The 21576-nt window shown below is 38.5% G+C and overlaps 3 protein-coding genes across 7 annotated transcripts in view; all 3 read right to left on the bottom strand.

Annotated features, from left to right (window-relative positions):
- Window positions 1-5447: 5447 nt before the first annotated feature.
- On the bottom strand, window positions 5448-7228 carry fgfbp1a (fibroblast growth factor binding protein 1a). The gene is made up of 2 exons (XM_042492717.1): window positions 7100-7228; window positions 5448-6259 (listed from the first exon to the last, which is right to left on the bottom strand). The coding sequence occupies exon 2, from the start codon at window positions 6238-6240 to the stop codon at window positions 5608-5610; it is 633 nt and encodes a 210-aa protein (XP_042348651.1). The 5' UTR covers window positions 6241-6259; window positions 7100-7228; the 3' UTR covers window positions 5448-5607.
- A 2345-nt stretch (window positions 7229-9573) lies between these two features.
- On the bottom strand, window positions 9574-10519 carry fgfbp2a (fibroblast growth factor binding protein 2a). Its single transcript, XM_042492811.1, has 2 exons — window positions 9861-10519; window positions 9574-9642 (listed from the first exon to the last, which is right to left on the bottom strand). Exon 1 carries the CDS (start codon window positions 10517-10519, stop codon window positions 9869-9871), a length of 651 nt encoding a protein of 216 aa, XP_042348745.1. The 3' UTR covers window positions 9574-9642; window positions 9861-9868.
- Window positions 10520-14797: 4278 nt separating this feature from the next.
- The window catches only part of prom1a (prominin 1a), a 102182-nt gene continuing 95403 nt past the window's right edge, over window positions 14798-21576 (bottom strand). For 2 of the 5 annotated variants that reach the window (XR_006106117.1, XR_006106120.1), the window contains 3 exons: window positions 19531-19633; window positions 18662-18694; window positions 14798-16792 (listed from right to left, as the gene is read on the bottom strand). Coding sequence is in view for 1 of the 5 variants with exons in the window: in XM_042493054.1 (XP_042348988.1) it covers window positions 19564-19633 (70 nt within the window). In the remaining 4 variants the exon portion in view is untranslated. Of the gene's footprint in view, window positions 16793-18657; window positions 18695-19291; window positions 19343-19530; window positions 19634-21576 lie in introns of all 5 variants that reach the window. The other 3 variants (XR_006106118.1, XR_006106119.1, XM_042493054.1) reach the window with 3 other exon arrangements.

Genomic DNA, 21576 nt, shown 5'->3' with positions numbered 1-21576 from the left:
GAGAAGGCAATGAGCAACTGAAGAGGAAATGACCCAGATTTTAACAACAAAAAAGCAAAAACAAAAAAAGTAAAAAGTATAAGAAAAATACCCCAAAAATTAGCAAATATAAAACAAACATAAAAAATACAGGGAAGTAAAAAAAGAAAAAGAAAAAAAGAGAGACCCGAAGAAAGGTGCTTAAAAATTATCATTCTGTAAAATAATTTTAGATAATATTCAGTTTTGATTATTCTAAATAATATTTTATGCATTTTATTATATATTATTAAACAACAATAATAATATAATAATCTACTTTGCATGTAGTACAGTGAATTTTCTTTTTTCATGTAAAAAACTCAAAAGTTGGCAATACATCACAACAAAAAAACCTTAGGGCATTTAAAATTCAAAAAATTAAAAAATATTTAATATTTATGAATCGGACTGATGTTGACTACAAAAATTAAAGTCACTGAAAGTTCTTGGAAATTTCATCATTTAATGTGTAATATATTTTATAGCTTGATTTTGAAATACCAAATTTTCTGCAAAGTGGGAGTATTTGACACCGCACAAAAAATAATGTACAAAAATCCTTGTTGCTTCTTTATTGACATAAAAGCTGTGATGATAAAAAAATTCTACTTAGAATGTAGCATATAAGAAATAATTCATTTTTGGTGGTGTTTATTTTTTTAATCTAATAATTCATAATAAGCAACAAATGTGACAAATCAAAACCTATCATGACAAAGAATTAAAAATTTCTTGATAAAAATTGAATATATGATAAGGGCTGATTTTGTAGTTTAGATTTTACTCAATGAAAGTAGAAAATAATAATAATAATATTAATATTCTTTTTAAGCTTTTTGTGTTGTGTGTGGATATTAAAGGCAGGCCCAAGGGTTTAAAATTTTTTTAAAGGTATTTATATTGTTAAGAAAGGGATTGACTCGAGAGGACCCTGCACCGCCCCGCACAAGACGTCAAGTGCCCCCGTATAGTGTGGGAAATCACAGTGCGCATGCCCAGAGCGGATTGCCGTTACGGCCGCTGCACCGTCCCCCCCTGGATTGGCTTGTTAGTGTTGCCTAGTGTCCCTGGTAGCTGGTTAGCCCGTTAGTTGTTACCGTGAACGATGCGGATTTAATCTCCTCACAGACTTAATTTAAAGTTTACTTTTTGAAGAAAAACTAAAAAGATTAAAAAACCCTTACCCAGTGCCCACCCCAGCCCTGCGAGACGACTTTTATAATCCAAAACTGGTTGTAAATAATCCGAGTTAAAGTGGAGAAGTGGTTCTTTTCGAGTACAACAAAATAGCTAACGGCTAGCCTAACGTAAGTTTGTGAGAGGATAGTGTTTATCTTTTTGCGTTTTTTGGAGAGGGTGGTACTTCGTGATCAAGAGCTAGACTTTCAGGATCTCGAATGCCTTGTGTTTTTTTCCCCTTGGGAGGATTACTAAACACGGAATCATGCAGAAGGACCGCTTTGAAAATATCTTCGGCTAACAGATCATGAGCTACCCCCGGATATAAGCCGACGCGGTATTATTATTTCAAAACTGGGACTGAGCCGACCGACAGCACCGAGGAGGACAGGTAATGTCATGTCGGGTTACCCACCTGTGTTAAATCGTGTTGAGTTATGTGATATAGCGCATTGTGTTATATTGTTTATGATTTGGCGTTTTAGCGTTTGCTCAAAGTTAGTAATTTTTTCCACCCAAAAAATGCCTAATGTGCACGAGCGCGACCCCCCACCTCACTGAGACAGAAAGTAACGTCAAAGAACGCTGACTCGTAATTGCTTCTGATTCAGTAGTAAAAAGACTAACAGTTACAGAGATATAAAAGTAACTTGCTTGGCGACCGATGTTACCTCTAACTGTTGTGAAGGCATATTGTTGAAAAAAACAGTAAAAAAGCCCCGACGATTTCCCCGCCTGAAAACCCTATGTGTTGAAAACTTGAATCTTGTAAAAGGTGAAAAAAATAAGATTTTCGTGGCTGGCATTTTTTCAAAATTAAGGGACCACTTTGGACCAGGTCTCTGTCAAAAAACCGTTATACTTAGAACCAAGTCAAATCTGGACAAGATTAGCCTAGAACAGGGGCCAAATGTTTTCTAAAAAGCAATGATTTAAGATTTGTGAAAAACTCTCCTAAAAAGGTTTAAAAAGGAAAGGACCAGTACCTCTGTTGCGTGTAAAACCACTATACCTAGGTCAAATCTGGACTAGATTATCCTAGAAAGGCTAAAGTTGTAAAATTGCAGGAAGATTTCACTGCTTTTTTTTTTCCAAATATATAGACCTACATTGGACCAGGTCTCTGTCGAAAAACTCACTTAGATACATGCAATAACTGGACTGCATTATTTGAGAGAGGCTAAACATTACACACTGACAACACACTTGCAGATTTGTGAAACCTCTATTCTCTTTGTGAAAATGCAAAAAGGGTAGATTTCACTGCTTTTTCCCCCATGAACGGGTCTCTAAACTCATGCTGTTGGGCAGCGATTGATTTAGTGTGTGGCCATACTTTAGTTTCTGTTCTGAACATCTGGGGGACATACGTGAGCTTTGTAATGTGAATTTGGGTAAAGCTGAGGCATTAGAATGATTGCATATTGTCAGATAAAAACTACTTAAACGCAATTTTAAAATAATCCCGACATTCTCCTGTACATGGCCAGAGACATTGTTTTTGTGTGTTGCTTGTATTTGAAAGGACAGTTACGTGAAACTGATTTCAACAGCTTTAACACTGCAGTTGGTCTTTGAATTATTTAAGTATTAAAGTTGTTAGATTAGCAGGTGCTTTTCTGGCATTTAAATGTTTTCAGTGAGTGTGTGCCTTGCATTACGCTTTACAAGCTGCCCTCCAGAATCAAAGTCTAGTCTTCAGCAGCTGGTGTTTAAAAATCTTGCTGTAAGGGAAAACTCCTCCCTAAATATACTTCTACATCCACTGCATTCCTGCAGTTATGTTGTGACCGCCCTCTAATTTACTTTTTGTTGCAGCCACACTTCTGTCTGCCTCATTTGACATTAAGGGGTTTCCTACATGGCCCACAGTGCAACCTGCTGAGAATCTGTGAATTAGATGGATTTCAGCCGTGGGTAATGTATTATGTTACAGCAGGAGATGAAGCTGGAATCATCAAGAAAAATGATAGTCATTCCCTGTTCTCAAATCACAGCGTGTGCTGAGACGGCCCTGTTCTGGTCTGCTGGAGCTGCTATGGGCGGAAAAAAGTTCTGTCTGCCTGTTATGTAAAAATATCTTTATGATTGCTGAACATTAGTATACTGACACTTTGTGTTTGCTGCTGATGATTTGGTTAAATCCTGACCTGATATCACATCACATTATCAGCAATTTGTCCTGTTAACCTCAGGGAGAAAACATAACAACAGCTGTTTTTCTAGCAGTGAGTGGGTGTTACAAAATGAACTTTGTATCTTTATGGAGTGTTTTAATAATGTTGTATTGCAGTATTTTACATAAAGGTCCAGTGTGTAAGATGTAGGGTATTTAGTTGTGTGTCACAGTAGGGGTGGCCCATGTATATCCAATACACTTGAGGTATCGCAGCTTGATCCTTGTGCTATATACAGTACAAAATAACTATATCCCGAACATTGAGTATAAATTGTCAGGTTGTTTTTATACCAGCGTTTCGGTTCTCTTGCTCTCTTCTATGGTTCTCTGCCCCTCACAGACACACATAAAGCAGGGCTTTTGCAGAGCTCCAGACCCTGACCATTAACTCATTGAGTGCCAGCCCTATTGTATAATGGAAAGTGGCTTGTGCCAGCTTTTCTGGCCAATTTGAGTCATCTTTCAAGACCCACAGAATATTTTGTACAAAGACTCTGAAAACACAGAATAGCTCAAATGAAAGAAGAGATCCATGAGATTTTCTTCCAGCGTCCACTGGCAAAACTGGCCACTTGACCCTCTCCGTTTTTTGGGGGGCATTTTATGCCGATATTGAATTGATGTAGCTTTGTTGCTGTAGTTTCGAATCACCTCCGTACAGATCACTCTGCTCTCTGATCCTGTATTAACTTGCTGTGAGCTGTAATCTCATCACTTCTAAACAAAAGAGCAGTCTCTCTCTTCTTTCGTGTCAAGTAGCCTATCTACTCCTCCATGCTATATTGTTGAAGTCAAGAGCACATTCTGCAACATCTGGAGACCAAAACATCCACAGAAGTACTCTGCATAGCACACTGACTAGCAAAAATCACAAAAAACGACTGCTTGTCTTGAAGCAGTCTCAGTCAACTGAGGGGTTGCCGACTGATGAATCAGATCTCCAACTTTAAAGGGGTAGCCCTAATTAAAACTGGTAAAAACACTGAATAAAGCAGTTTCAAATCAGTGTTTCTCCAAAGCTGTTCGGCACATTGCAGATGGGACGCAGGCCCAGCATCTGCTAATGTGAGCTCCCATTTGTTATCTGATAACTTAAGATGCAGATGTTCAGGAGGTTTTTTACCATGAGCCATATATCCAGAGGTGTCTTCCTCTCCAAAACAAACAAACGCGCTGATTTAAACCAGTAAAACAATGAGGAAAACAGTCTTACAGAAAAAGAAAATCTGTTTGTCAGATGCTCTCGTCATGGAGGGGTTGCTAATCACTGTGGCCGATGCAAAAATATGAATGGTCCTATCTAGAATCAGTGTTAGGTTTGTCTGTTCTGTAGAAACATGGCAACATAGTGATATCCATGGATGAGGACCTGCCACCTGTGTAGGTAAAAAACAGCTCATTCTAAAGTGACAGAAACACAACAGTTCTTATTTTCAGGTGATTATACACCAAAAAAACATACCTATTATATTTAATTTCTCTAAATATTTTCCCCTAAATCCTACACCCTGGACTGTCATGTAGCCGCTCTCATTTTACCTCTGAACATTAGTGATTTCAACTAATGAATGCTAAAGATGTTTCGGCCAAATTGTCATTTTAGTGCATGAATCAAGTGTATGTTTTGAAACTGAAATGAGGCAGAAATGTCGAATAATCCTATTATGAATGCCAACCATAATGCATCTTCTGTTAAGTCTGCCAAATATCCTTTGTTGATAGTATTATCTGATACGACCCTGCTGCCCTTTGATTTTGCACATTGAACATGTGTTGATTTAGAGGCTCGTCAGTGCCAAAGTATGCAGGCCAAGCCTTTCTAAAAATCACACTCCCTCCGGTTAAATTACTGTGTCAATACCCAACATGCTCAAACTCCTAATCTCCCCTGCAAATACTTTCAGTAAGACTGTGAACACACATTTGAAAAGAAGAAATCCAGGTTTCAAAGTGTTAAAATGACATGACAGGATTTCCTTGTCTTTCTCCTCAAGACGAAACAAATTTATCAATAGCAAGTTATCACCAAAGTAAATTTCTTCCTAAATCGACAAATCACAGAGCAGCATTAAAGAATAGATAGAAAAAGTGTTTATTGAAGGTAGAATGGCTGTTAACAACGTGGAGAAATACTTCTTTAGTGGCATCTATGAAGAATATCTAATGAGACAAGTGTTAATGTGACAGCAAAGAGAGCTGAATTGATTTTAGTCTCCACTGTTTCTGGATCAGCAATCATAATCCTGCAGCATCGTGAAAAAGAATGTGCAGAAACTCGACCAGGAGTCGTGGCAGTGCTCCTCAGCCAATTTCCTGTTATTAGGTTGACAGGATTTGACAGCTCGGGGAGATGGTGGTGGAGTGGAAGGTGGATCAGTCTTCCTCTGTGCATTACGGAGTCTGAAATGAGCATCTCTGGCAGCTCTCCTGCACACTCCCGCCTTGATCAACGCACGACTGTCCTGGCACAAACTCTTTTGCTTCCTCAGTGCCCTGGCGATTTGCTTCCAGTAAAGCCGGACATTGGAGGCATACTGGGGACAAAGATCCAGTCTGGCGACATATTCACAGCTGTAGCTCCTGTCCATCTTCTTGCAGGTGATACCAAGGATGAAGAGACCCTCACCTGTTGCTGCCCAGGTGCACTCTGACTTGTCTTTGGAGACCATTTTGCCTTTAATGGGCTGCGAAGAGACAGATTTGGGTTGGCGGCCCACTTTCAGCCCTGGCCTGTCCTTGTGTTGTCCTCTGTCCACGCCTCTCCCCTTTCGCCCATGGCTCTTCTGGCAGCTGCTCAACACCAGCTGATGGGAAATACACGCTAGGACCAGCAGGATGGTGACATTGGTAAAAAAAGCCATGAAACCAGCACGAAACACCCTGCAAGAGGATAAATCAGGATTTAGATATTTTAAATCCCTTTTTTCCCTCTTAAAAGGAATCATAATCCCCTTTTAGACGCATGTTTTGGACTGAAATGACTAATTTTCCTACAGAAATACTATTGGTGCACTCCAAGCTTTAGATAGTGACTCTTAAACAAAAAAAAACAACACAGCTTGTTCAGAATAGCATCTTTTCAAAGCAGTTTGACATAAAGACAAAATATAAAAGAAACATTGAATATAAAACGTCACATACAAATTAACAGAATGAAAGATGAAAATAGGCTTTTAAGGAATAAATAAGAATAAAAAGAGGAATAAAAACTTACAGTGTGATGAAAGAAATGAATAAATAGCCCCAAATTTAATAAAAAGCCGAGCCAAACAAAGAATTAATCCTTGGTTTATAAGATGAAACAGTCGGAGTGTGACGTGAATATAGCAGGCTTTAGAAAGTAAAGAAATGACAACACAATACAACTCCTCCAAGTGAAGACATGTTTATAGGGACATAATGAGGAATTTAATAAGTTATGTATCATAAAGAGTCCTTTAAATTACTGCAGAGATGTAATGACTTTAAGGTTTTACTGCATATAAAAATTAAATTAAATTAATTCAGTTTATTGAGTTAGGACAGTGCTCATTAATCAACATATCAGCAGTAAGCATCGATGTAAATATGCTGGAATTAGTGCAATTAGCGTGTGCAAAGTATGAAAGTAAGCCACAGCAAATACATTCAGACTTTAAGTCCTCATTTGTTATAATATCAGAGTGGTTAGTATTCAGGAATCATTAGAGTCTGAGATCAGATGAATCAGCGATAACTTACCTGAAGTTTTCAGGGATAAATTTTAGGTTTACAGTCCAGACACCTGAGAGTCGTCTTTACTCTACCTGCAGCTTCAGTACGCTGCTGCAATACAGCCCTCCCCCTCACACACAAACACACACACACACACACACGCATGATTGGAGGGCTTACAAAGTTTGTTGAGTTCATAGCAGCCAGCCAATGAAAGGGTAGTCAAATCACTGCCTGTGAAATCATTTTTGTTATTTTAATTAAGCTTGTAAATACAGATTATTGCCATCGTTGAAGCTTGTCATGCAGTTGGTTAAACAAGTTAGATCAAATTATTTACTAAATTAAATTAAATAATACCACTGACATCAAAATCTGCTTAATAACCAGCAACAGTGTGATAAAGTCATTGAAAAGCAACTTCAGGGGACTTTCACTTTGGTCAATTTGTCTCTTTGTCTTTGCTGATCTGGCCCTAGTGGCAACCATAACCACAAAATAACTTAGACTTCACCTCATTGTAGAACTGTGCCTGTAAATATGAAAACACCGGCTCTTCCAGTCTGTGTGCTGAATTTGTTTCATCTGATTTGGGGGGATCAGACCAAGTGAAAGGCATTAAGCAAGACTATATATAACTTGTACTTGCAAGTGTTGGTGGTGCTTTTTTGGGTTGGTGTTTGATGGTGGGATGAGGAAATCAACTCACCAGTCTGGAAACTCTCCTTCTGTGACCCTGCTTGCTAGCCAGGTTGAGGTTTTTAATTGTCGAGGAAAAGATGGAGAAGAATGAGCACCGTCTGAACTTGCATGCTGCTAGTCATTGTACAGGCATTGGATAATTAACTGGATGACCTCTGTGTCGCATCAGTTTCCAACGGGATATCAGAAACTTTAATATTCTATTCAGAGGAAACATGGCTAAATCCAGGACAGCGACGCTCAAACAGGAGACTGTTTAAGGGGAGTAGACGTGTGTTATATGGCAAAATAGGACTGGTACATCAGTGTGAATGTGAGGTGCTGTCCTGTTCCTGCTCAAGATCACAGCAGTGCTCCTTAGAGGCAGCCGCTTAGGGGTGGCTGCAGAACGGCGTTGCGCATGTTCGCACGGAGCAACCGTACGGCGGTGTTGATTGGTGACGAGATATGTAAACAAACTATGACGCATGAGATCGAGCCAGTCAGAGTGTGTAGCACATTCCAGGATACAAACTTCAACTTCACCTATGAAACCAATGAATTTACTGAGTCTTTGGTGCATTTCATTAATAAAACAACAAAAGCAACTGTACCCAAAACTACAGTTAAATCATTCCACAACCGTAAACTTGGAACCCATAAACACATGCTGCAGCTCGTCTGAAAACACAGACAATCATAAAAAAGCACCCCACCATGTAAGAAGAGGTAAAAAAAGGACTTAATACAGTGCATATGTTAAAAGAGCTGACAGGATCGCATTTGAGTTAGACCATGAATGATTTCAAGAGACAAATAAGTGATTGATTGACATCTAATTTCTCTCCTTTTTAGTTCTTTAGTCAAAACTGATTTAATTTAAGCAAAGACTTAAAACTTGTACTTGTGTATGAACTTGCAGTCATTGAAGACAGGACTAAAAATAATCTGTTTTGGCAGATTGTGCTGCCTGCTTTAAGAAGTCCCACCTGCTTCTGCGATAACCCTACTTTTAAGGTATTAATTTCAAACAAATGCAAATAACTGAGTCTTTTAAAAACCTTCATTGCACCATCTGTTAGTACAGTATGCCAAAAATAAAATTACTTGAAATATCTTGAAACGAGCCAGATGTCCCTGCAGGAGAAAATCCCTGAAAATCAGTGAGTGAACTCAGTGGTCTGTTTAATTTAAACAGTAGCGTCACCCAGTGGTTCAATATGGTATAGCAGGTATCACAAGACTAATATTGTATAGCAGCTGTTTTTGATCTGAACTTTTGTTCAGTATTTTTTGAGTTATTTTTCATCAGGAAGGAGTAATAACATCTTGCTCATCAACACAAAATGATAAAGAATAATATTTATTTAGTTTATAAAATATGTTTCACATTTATTAAACCTTTCTTTGAAATACACCAGAGCAAAAATCATCAGACCAAAAAAAAAAAATGAAAACGAAAGAAATATCCAATAATGTAATATTTGAGGTGATATTAGGTGATGCAAGAAGATTATATACAAGAACAAAAACATAAATACAAATAAGTGACAGCAATAATTTGTTTGTCTCTCTTGTCCCAGGCCTGTATATCGATATAAAGGTGTGTACAGCTGCAGAAACTCTCTAGTAGTAGTACTTTTACCATTTCAAACATGTGTTTCATAGCCTTCTGTGTAAACCCTCTTAGTAATAACAGGTAGTTTTTTTTCACGTGACATTTGGAGGATGATGCATGGAAAGTTCACAGAAAAATCACAGCAGTACCATCTCTTCCCCTGAAGAGAGTGCTGCAGTTCTTCTCCCAAAATGTAAAAGCTGCTGGTGTAGGATTTCCCTCCAAGGGCTTTCATCAGACATCAGAAGTTATCTTCATCAGACTTGTAAATCTGTGGATATAACAGAAGAGGGAATGCATACAGTTTTAAATTATGTGCATCAGTAATATTTGAGCAAAGAAAAGAGAAAAGTAAATGAATGCTGGAGGCAAACTTGGTTTTAAATATACAGGATCCCTTATTCCTCTTCACCACGGTACTCTTATATTAGTCATAAGATAACATAATAAAAGCTGCGTGTTAATGAAGAGGCCAGCTCTGCTGCTCACCTTCCTCGTTATTTTCGAAACAAACCGATGAAGTAGGCGCAGATGCCTTGAAGTGACCTCCAGCAGTACTGCCGAGCTATCCTCTTAGCGTTGCTCTCGACAGGAGGTGGCGTTGTTTGTGGACTGGCTCTTTGAGTGGTCCTTACTCCTGGCGGGACTTGTCTCCCAGAGTCAGGCCTCGTGGGTGCAGGACGTGGTGGAGGTCTGGCAGGCTGTTCTGCTGGTTTTGCTCCTGTCCCTGTGGAAGCCTCTGCCGTTGACTGGGAGAAAGAAGCGGATGAGAATACCATTTGAGAGTCATCAGATGCCTTCCTGCACATGAATGGTTTGATCTGCTTTGGCGCCTGGCAGGCGTTGTGGAGCTTCCTGAGGCCCCACATCATCTGGACGAAGTAGTGACGGGGGTCTTTGTTGTAGGGGCGGCAGGTGTAAGGCTTTCCGATGTATTCACACCAATAGGAGCGCTTGTTGCTCTGGCAGGACAGCCTCAGCCTGGTGTATTCCCTGTAACCGGTGATGATCATGGTGCACACGTCCTTGGCCTTGGTGCTGAATTTGATGGGATCATCCCAGATGCTTTGTCTCCTGTCACCCTGAGCGTCCGCTGACCAAAGGCAGCAGGCGAGCAGCAGCAGCAGAGCGCTGTCCTGGGTCCACATGGTGTCAGCTGGTTGCTGAGTGTAAGAGGAGGAGAGTGAGACTGCTCGAGCTGAGGGTCCCTCCTGCTATTTATTGGCTGAGCAGACAAAGAAGGAATTCATGTAACAAAAAAAACCCCAAAACAGTCACACTAAGGAAAACTTTACGGGAGGAGGATCAGTTATTGCTGTCTGGAGTGGGCAAAAGTCACGTGACATGCTTACAGTGATGCTTATGTTTATCCAGGTGTTATGTAACGAGACGACAAAAAGTTACACATAAAGAATTCCCAAAGAACTGAATTATATCAATTGCATCTCTTGAAACTCTTTGTAGCAAACAGTCTGATGCATTTCGGTTGCCAGAGGGTCTATACAGTCACACAAAAATAGTTTTCGATAATTTTCTTGTGTCTGCTGAGAACATCTCAATTAAAACAAAATGTGGCATGTCTGGGAATATACACATGTAAACAAGCCTCCTGAATCCTTCAAGTTCTTTCTTGTTTTAAAAGCTAGTCAGAGCCCACTGCCATGCAGCTCAGCCTATCATTTCCCTCCCAAAAATAAACACAAACGACTGCACAACCACGAAAAAACGTGAGTAGAAATCACTCACTTATGGACCAAGTTCAGTGTAGTGAGTAATTGTGCCAATTAAGACAGAACAAGAAATGTCTGCATAAAAGCAGCATAAAATTCAAATTCTCAGGTAAAGTAAAAGCACCTCAAAATTGCACTTTGGTGAAGTACCTAAGTAAATATACTTAGTTACTTTCCATAACTGTTCAACAGTGAAATTGATGTTTATTTGATTTCATAATTTTGTCACAATTCTAGGATGAAGTTTTTGGTCATTTTTTGTTATGAAATTCTGAAGCTGCTGCAAAATCAGCAGTGTTTCTCATTAAAGTCCTCTCTGCACCAGGAGTGTTAGTGCTCCCCTGAGATTGCAGCATATTCACACTTTGTCTGCTGTAGATATCTCACTGTGTAAATGAGGAGCATGCTGTCCACTGGTGTGCATGCTTTTATGTACTATACAGCTTTATTTGTGTCTGTTAGGGGCAAGTGTGTGTGGCAGCTCAGAATATGGGGCAAAACACTTATTATAAAGTGGGAAATATCAATGAAATAAAGACATTTGAATAAAAAACAAGACACATACAAGATAAAAAGCTGTGTGGAGCTCTAATAATAGATTGAAGAATTAATAAGAAGCCATTGAAATTAAAAAATATATATACAGTATAATGTAGAGTATTATGTAGTATTTTCTTTGCTATCTCTCTGGGCTAGTGAGTTTTCCTCCTGAAGTGTTATGCAGTTAAATTTGTGAATACTTTTCTCCAGAGCCCCTTAAAGTGCATACTATAGTTACATAGGTCAGTGGCTCTAACCATCAAGCTAAAGACAGATTGTACATACAGTAATGTACAACTTCTTCACTATCTCGGAAATAACCATTTAAACACAGTGTTTGATGTTCAAGTAAACACACCCCAAAAAACAGATTTTTCTCTGAACCACTGCTTCTGTTTTTTTAGGGGATTTTTGTGTTCTCATCTGTCTTTTGTACGAGCTTATTCAGAAGTAGCAATGAGTTAGAATGTGGTTTTGCTGCTGGTGTTTATTCAGATACTGTTTGGTGCCTGAGAAAACCTCAGAACGAAGCTTATGGAAGGAGATAATCATCACCTATTGAAAATAGCTGACCAGTAACGCAACCAGTGGGCTCTGGCCAGCAGTGTCAGCACCACATAGGAATGTGCAGTCGTGTGTTAAAGAATTAAAATACACCATGCGCAAGATGTCTTATGTTACCAGCAGAGGAAACTAAGGTACATCACGTTCTCTACATTCGTACAGTTTTGAGGTATATGTACTGTATAGTAAGGTGTAGTACATATTCTTTATTTGAGTATTTCCATTTCCTGCTGCTTTATATTTATATGCTACTAAAATTGAAATGCAATATTGTGGTTTTTGCTTTAGTACTATTTATAACTTAAATTACTTTTCAGATTCAGATTAATATAGATAAATCAATATAAAATATAACATTTACTAGCAGTAATATTAAAGTGATGCACTCTTTGATGCATCAATAATAATAATAATCTAATGAAATAATATATATTATTTCTAATGGGGCAATTTTTTCTGCAAAATTTGAACTTACTTATTTTTGGTACTTTTTTACTTGAGTATTTCTTCCATCATGACATTTGTTTTGTATAAACCCATTAACAGCTATCATACACTGACTTTTCATCAACAAACTATTTTAATTAATATAGCTTTATTTATGTGTTATTTGCCATTATTGCTATTCAAGCATGTGTGCAATGTTTTAAAATCATTAATACAACCCTTAAATCTGTCTACTATTTGGATTAAACTGGAGTATTTTCCCAAATTAAAAGCATGTTACCAAAAAATGCATCACATATTTGGGATGAAAAAATTATATTGATATTTTTTTTTACTGATATTGTCAGTGCTACAGTAGTTGCTTTTTATCAAAAAAATCGCAGCTCCTGTGATTGGAATATTATATTTTCATTATATATTTCAATTAATTGTTATAATGACAGAAACTATTTGGCATTCTTAGAAAGGCACCAAGGTGTAAACAAAACTTAAAAAAAGACAGTAAAATACCAAACTGAATTTCAAAGTTTATTCACAATTTATACACTCTCTTTTCACCACCACATAAAAGTTCCTCTTCAGTGGCTCCATCAGTGCCCAACTTCGGAGCACCGCAGTTCCAACCAGTTACCGATGTATCTGTCCTGAAAGTTCGGATACACAATATCTAGTTTAAGCACTTAAAGTAAATTCAGACCATTTTTTCTCCCCAGGATGGGTCGCATCCGGATGCTAGCAGACAAGAATGATAGTCCTGTCAAAGTGAGCACACACAGATACTCAGAAAATGTCCATCTGAACAAGAAATGGCCTTATAGCTAACTGGAGCTATTGAAATGTATACATTTATTTAACATTCTTGAGGTTTTTTTTCAGATTAAATGCAACATATTTTGCATGATGATTTGTTAGCATATTCAGGTAGCTAGTTGTGTTAAATTTAAACTTTCTTTGTTAAGATGGACATTATTTTTTTACTTTGTGCATCAACACCATCAGTTTTGTAAACCATAAAGCATTCTACTGTTTTTTCACTGTCTGAATTGTCCCATGAATGGATTGTCTAATTTTTCACCATCATTACTACTGTATGTAGCCGACAGCAGCTGCACATCTAACCTGTAAACATGGCGGCGAGGCGAGGGGGTAACTGGATTGGCTTGCCCAATGCGTTAGTGACAAGAGTTCAGCATATTTCTCAGCCAACGTCATCAGTTATACAAAATAAAAAAGCTCTTGAATACATTCACTTGTTCCTTATAGTTCTTTTTCTTAAATGTATCCATAGCTAATGTGGGGTTTTAAAAAGCAGAAACAAAATAAGCACATACGTGATAGACCACTAAAGAAACCTGAGACCTACAGTAAAAAAAAACAATTTGGCTTGAGAAAGTATTCTCCACTTTAAACGTATCATCACTATGAAAAGCAAGAAAGATCTCAGTAAAAATGTCATGTTAGTGACTCAACATGATAGCTTCTGTTAATCTGTTCATTGCCTAGGGAACAATCTATAAGCCTAAAACTTCTGTCATACTGTGACATTTTAAGAAGTTATGCTCTTACTTCATGCGAATTAAAGGGAAAATCCACCTCATATACGGTTTCACTGTTGGTAAAACTATATTTGGTGATGCATTTTTTGATTGCTCCTGTTGGTGGTGTTTGGATGGCACAGATATTTTCAGCACAGCTACAATGTGCTTGTTAGCTGGGTAAAGCAGTGATATCCAACCAGGGACTCCCCAAATAGTGCCAAGGCACCAAATATGATATGATAGCAAATAGAACATTTTTTTACACTGGATATCTTCTAAACTTTTAGGTGTCAGAAGTATTTAAGTGAATGAATCTGTGCACGGAAAATCACTCTTTGGTTGATCTTCGTATAGGTCCTGCGTCCACCAAAGTTATTTTTTGTCCCAGGTGAAAACACTAAATGTTTCTTAGGAGACTAAGAAACTGGGAGCGTTAGAGAGCAGTTTGGCAGAGGCAGGTTTGTTTTTTTTCCAGTGTGAGCACTTTGATTGTGTCTGGTTGCAATGATAGCGAATATATGTGAAGTTTACGTGTCGGCACTATGAAGGCATGCAGGGAAAGAGGACAAATGCGGGTTCACTTGAGAAAATTAAGGCTGTCGCAAAAAACAACCGCGAACAGTACACCCGCTCTGTGCCGCAGGACAGGGCTGCAGTTGGGGAGAGCTGCAGGGAGACTTGCGTGTTTACATTCAGATGCTGCTCACACCAACACAGAAATGACTCAGTCATTAAAATTGGTGATAACATTTGGGTAAAATGATCGTTCCTTTCACTGTGTGTGACAGGCGCAGCAGAAGTATCACAAACACTGAAATTATATTATATAATATATATTACAGTGTAGTAAATGATGTCTGCTCTGTTGTTATTCACCATTTGTTAATGTAACAGATTCTTTGCAGGATTTGTCCCTCCTCCGCTGTGATTGAATGGCTGACAGGCGCAGCTTTTTTGCCCAAAGTTTAACATTTTTCAACTCTCTGTGCTCAGAAAAAATAAACACCCAACCGGCAGCGCTCAGCACAGATTAGACGCTCAGTGCCTTGTCGCGCTGCTGGTCTTTGTTGCGCAGCATTAATACAAAGTGCTCCCATTGCAAAGCATTAAAAAAGTCCCACTGGCCTCAGAAAAAAAACCTGCTTTGGTGGACACGGTCCCATACACCGTGTGAGGAGGGGCTGCAACTCTAAACTGCTTAAATTTAATGGTAACCACCAACTAAACATTTGGGAGCCACCGGCTGAAAAATTCAACCTTAATTTAGAATCAAGAATTTGTTCAGTGTTAAAACAGTATTGGTAATCCCTAAAAAGAAACAAATATATTGGCATAAGTCGTAGTTTACAGCAAAACGGCAACAAGCCATGTCACACCTAAAACACACCAATCAGTGGTTCAGCCCAGGGCGAGCTGCCAAAAAAATTTCTTCCCGCCTGAAACACATGCCTCTCAGTCGCAAAAATAAATGAATTATTGCACTTAGCCGCTGCTTGGTGTGTATTGGTGTTTTGCTGTGATGATACATTTGTCTCACCTTTAAAAAAATGAATAAAAAAAATCCTAGAATTTAGGTTGTTTAAATGCATTATGGAAAATGTATGAAAATTAAATGTAGATGACACAAATGAATTAATTACAGGTATGCTAACAAAGAAAAGGTAAAGAGTATATTTTAAACACGTAAACAGAAAATAACATGACTGATTTTTAGCAGTGAACGAGTATCCATGGGTGGGTTTTCCCTTTGAAAAAGCAGCATATCTGTCAAAAAAACCAGCGTGAAACATACTTCTGAAAGGCAACCAGTCATTTGCAATTCGCCCAAAAACCAGCAAAGATGTCTGGATGTTTTGTGATACTGTAAACACTTTTTATCTTTTTAAGTCATGCTAAATTTCTCACAAAAATCCACCTGGGACCAACCTGTTTCTCTGTTTTTACCTTGTTCAAATCGTCCTGTTCTCAGTCATTATGAAACACACACACCCACTAACTCACATGCTGCAGTTAAAAAGGATGTGCCATTCTCAACATAACGCTGCTTTTTAACACATTGACTTTCACGTTAATTTGCACCTTTCCTCGCAGATGTATTGATAGACTGTGCCACGTCTGGCATTAGCTTGTGTTGAATGCGATTCATCCGTTCTAAGAGCAGGAGAAAAAGTTTCTTCTAGCAGCTTGCCATGACCTTTGAGTGACCTTTCAGCCACTGTCTTCTTAAGCACAAACATTAATATGAACAGGCATCACAGTTATTGTCATGTCCTCTTGCTGAATGTATTTTTCAGCTGGGTTTTGTGTCTGAACAAATGTAAACGCAGACACAGCAGTCCTTTGAAATAAAAAAGCAGAACAAGCCTGGCTCAGATTGATGCTGAGGGAGAAGAGTTAGATGTCCTGCAGGCAGAGTGTCTTTGATGGGGAGCAGGTAACCGTTCTGGAGGCTGTGATCTGCCTGGTTGAGGAGGTTGAGTTGTTCACTAAAGTTAAAAAAAAAAAAAAAAACCACCCAAAGGGCTTTTTGTGTTCTTCTTCTGTTGTAAGGAAACCAGCTTTTATTGAGCTTCTTCTGGTCCGAGGGTTGTGAAACAAACAGCTTGAAAATAGAGGGAACAAAAAAAAAGGTTTGGATTAGTACAACCAAAATATACTGGGACATTGCTTCAGATATTATTGCACATAAACATTGCTCCTCTTTTGTACCAGTTTAGGCTAACTCAAAGAAATACTCTCCGCAGAATGGTCATTTGTTTGACAATTAATCGTCCCGTGTTATATTGAATTAGTGAATGTTTTTCGTTTTCTCAAATGCCTCAGCAGTGAACAAAGTATCCAAAAACAGAGCTTGATGAATTAAAGTCATGGGGGCTGAATTTAACAAAAGCTGAACTACATCAAAGGTTTTTGTAACCCTTTGTGATCATTCTGTCCCCTCTCCGAATTCTGGGGTTTTTGCAGGTTACTGAACGCAGAGCTCTTCATGAGTGATTTTTTCCTCTGCAGCAGTGTGTTGACTTTGAGTTGCAGGGTTGAGATTTGATCGGTTCTTTCGTTTGTGGTTTGATCAGTAAGAAGAGATCAGATTAGTTTAGGATTGGGCATTACATTTTGTCCGCCTGCCACTGTGGCTGATGGATTTTATCCTCCAGGCTCTCAGTACATTACCATTGTTGTTTTTGACTGCTGAGTGAAGCAAATCTAGCAGCCACTCGTGTATTTTACCAGCATTTGGCTCGTGCTAATTTCCTATTCATGGATTAGAGGTGCTGCTGCTACAGAGCAGAGAGTGAAAGCAAACTTTTGACGCAGCGCTGGATAGTGTGGTGCGTAGTTTCCATCGAAACACAGCCAGTTTAATCTTAAGTAGGATGGAAAAAAGATAGACAACGCGAAAATGAGATAGCTGTTGTTCTGATGAATGGAGCATTCTGTGTTTTCAAGAATTAATGAATGGTGAAGTTTCAATTTTACTACACGTAGTTCTGCAGCGCCATCTGTGCCCAGAGTACACTGTGCGCTCCCAGAGTGTGTAGATCTGAATACCCAAACTACATATCAGCAAATACTGATACTGTGGCGGGCTGCCACAAATAATAAAACGGCATAGGTACATCACTCTTCCTTGTGTTGGATTGGTTATGCAGAAGTGTTTAAGGCAGTATGATGTCTTGGCAAAAGATGCATGTGTTTGGGAAGTACAGAACACACGACTTGATAAATGAGACTTGGCTTATGCTGCAAGCTGTGTAAGGGCTTGTAAACTGACGCTTTGATATAGTTTTGCTGTTTTAAATGCGACCCCTATGACTTTATTGAGAATTTTCTCTAATTTTAGTTCCTTCGTTCACCAAAGGCATGTAAGAAAAACAAAGTTTTCTTCATATAGTCAACTTTTAAGTGAGTGATTGATATACAAAGGATTATTTTGGGGGTGAAGTATTCCTTTAAATTCAACTTCTACCACTTTTTCTAAACTTTTCTTCTTTTTGTCAGTGCTCTCGTACTTAGTATAATAATGTCAGGAAATTACAGACTCATCACATACTCCTGCACTAATCAATCCTCATTTAAGGCTTAAAATGAAATAAGTTTAAAAAAAATGAGTGTGATGGAATAATCTCCCTTGTGTCCAATAAAACATCACCTCGGCTCAGAAGTTTTCATCTTGCTGACAGTATTGATCAGCCTTTGTCTCGAGACTGAAAACTCTCCATTCAGGTGAAATTGCTACAAACTCTCCTTTGGCTGACTTTTTCCACTTTTTTTTAAAGGAAAATTAGATTTTCAGACTCAATACAAGAGTAAATTACTTGTTAAATTGACATCTTAACAACAATGCTTCTGAACCATTGTATGCCTTACTATTGATCCAGGATACTTATTCTGCTGTCGGATCATTTGCAACAGATTCAGCTAAATGGCTTCGATCTGAAATGTAAAAAAGTAAGAAGTCAAACTTACTTACTGTGGTATGTTTTAGTTCTAGTTTTCAAGGGCACTGGGAAGGCAAATATTGGAGAAAAATGAATTAGATTCATAAAATATTAAGTGAATAATTTAAAACATACTGTGTTTCTTTTTTTCTTTTCAATGGCCCAGGAGATTAATGCAGCTCTGGCTGGTTTGTGAAGTAACAGACATAAGAGTGCAGTCAGTTCAGTCTTTCATGAAGCTCCGTGGAGGATATTCAAAGGCTGCATGGGGCTTTTTGCTACTGGAATAATCTAACTATTGTTATAGTAATCTTATACAACCTGCTGTCCTCTGAGAAAAATGCATTTCCCTCCAGATATTTAAATCTAAATTCCAAAATGCTGTATATTACGCAGGAGAAACTGTGACTTTATGTCACATGACATTAATTATATTAACTACAACCAGAGTCTGTCCTTAAATACTGTTTTGTAAATGAGGCAGTTTTTAGAACCAAATTGTTATCCTCAATAAGCATCAAACAAAGCAAAAAAATGGGCACATAAGCACATTCAGCTTCTCTCCTCTACAACAAACTGACTAAGCAGTCACAAGAAGTCAGACATAAATACCGGGAAGACATTTATGGTTCGTTAGTGATTCCAAAATTAGCAGTTCTCACCATGATGGTTTTCCTGCAAAGTCACTGTGAGCAGAAAAGCACTAAAAGAGGCTGTGAAGAAGTGTTAAAGAGTTTGGTTAGAAGAAGAAATAAAATGAAGAAAGATTAAAAATAGAGGAGAGACAGATGACCTGGTGACGGCAAACAAACAGCTGTGCAAAAAAAAAGGATTTAAAAAAGATTTAAGATTGGAAGGAAGAAATCAAATTAAACGGTGTTGACACGAAGGTTTTCAGTACCTTTCAGGAGCCAGAACAAGAGCCGGCTCTCTGTCACCAGTCGATGTGCCTCGGAGGAGCCGAGGCCCGCGGGAACCTGTTCATAGTGTCATAGGTAGGGATGCTACCGACAGGAACACACACACACACACACACACACACACACACACACACACACACACACACACACACACACACACACACACACACACACACACACACACACACACACACACACACAGGGCATGACATTAACAGTACAGACATGAACTAAAAAACCGCTGTTTGCTTCTCTTCTTTTACTCGGCAAAGAGAAGCAGGATGAGCGGTTCATGAGGCAGAGAGCAAAACAGCTTCAGCAACATCCAGATTAGTATAAGTAAGTATACGGCCAGTTAAAGGGGCCATAAGTACAGTTCTTCCTCTATGAAAGCACACAATAATGATCATATTATAGTGATTTAATTGGGTTGTTGATCAAAACCAACGATGCAAGAATGATTTCATCAAAGATTAAAATGTTATTGACACACTCCCATGTGGTTCCAACAAGTTCTCACTTCCAGGTTGTCAAATGCCAACGCTTTGTTACACCCTTTGGCGTCTCGTAGCGACACACTAGGCACCCTTACGAATACCTGACACACATCTGAAACACATTGTGACGTGTGTTTTATGTTGTGAAATGGTCGCAGTTAGGTTTAGACAACAAAATTACTTGGTTAACTAATCTTTTGGGTTAAAAAAAAGAACTATGTCACATAAAGTGATGTAAATATGTTGTGCGAGTGACATCGGTGCACAACGACGGTATGTAATTGTGTAACCTTATATTAAAACAACATTTACTTTTGGTTTCACGTGCTTTAGATAGGTAAGTGACAAATCAATAGTTAATACATCATTGATTTTTTAAAAATAGTGTGCGTCCCTTTTTCAGTGTAGGTCATGAATTCTTTTTTTCTTTGGCTGATATTTGAGGAGTTTGAGTTGGGGGTCGGATAGTTGATCTGCAGATACGATCAGATCAGAGGTGAGTTAATGCAAACTTATAGATCCAGCGCAATTAACGCTTCACTTTCCCTGCGCCTGACATTCTGCTGCTTTGTCTGTACCCAGAGTATGCCCGGTGCTCCCAGAGTGTGGTGCAATGCATAACCGAACGGTATACATCACAGTCTCCTAAGCGGACTTGCTTTATGTTGTGGACTTAGTTGAATGCCCAGTGTGTCTAATAAAGACGCTAAAGAGTGTCTTTGGCATCAATATCACATGACAAGGGGCGTGACAAAGTGCGGGTATTCGGCAGAAACCCGAGGAATCAGTGTGTTTCAGTAGCAACAATTTGTTGATAAAGTCAGTAGAGGATATATGTTACTTATTTCCCCTTTTTAAAATCATGCTCATAATTTCTAAGTTTCATTCCAACATTTTCTATCCATTTTAGGAATAAATACAGAAATAAATCATACAAAATTCAAGAAAAAAAAGTCAATTCACTCAAAAACTGGATATTGTCTTTTGGAATGAAACTTCATTCATGTAAAGTTCAATAAGTTTAAAATGATAATGGTGGAGGTAAAGATGTCTGCTTTCGCTGTTTTGCTTTCTTCCTATAGCTTCTGTTATAGTAGGTTGTCTGTCCAAATGCACCGTTGTCCAAATGCAACTTAAAAATACGTCACATGCAGTTAGGCATTTTGTTAGATTAATAAGAAAATCAAGGAACAGCATCCGCAGCATCACACCAAAGCTTGACATGCTTGCCTCTCTCTGAACAAAATGATCAGGTGTACATTCATCGGACTTTGGCTGACTCTAAATGAGAGGAAACAGGAAGATTTTTCAATCACATGCCATCCCAGTGCGCACACAGAGCATGCAGGAGGTTAGTGATACATGATAGATTCCCAAAAAATACACAAAGCAGAACATCTGGCAATAAGACAGAGAGAAGTAATGGTAGCAAAGTTTTTAACATGAAATGGATTAAGTAATGAATTTACAACAGCAGCAAATCACACCAATCTCATCTCTGTGTGTTAAATATAGAGCTTAGGTCATGGT

The sequence above is a fragment of the Plectropomus leopardus genome, chromosome 9, assembly GCF_008729295.1.
Source record: "Plectropomus leopardus isolate mb chromosome 9, YSFRI_Pleo_2.0, whole genome shotgun sequence".
Lineage (NCBI taxonomy): Eukaryota > Metazoa > Chordata > Actinopteri > Perciformes > Serranidae > Plectropomus > Plectropomus leopardus.
Note: the sequence above shows the minus strand (reverse complement) of the source record. Positions and strands in the feature narration are given on the sequence as shown.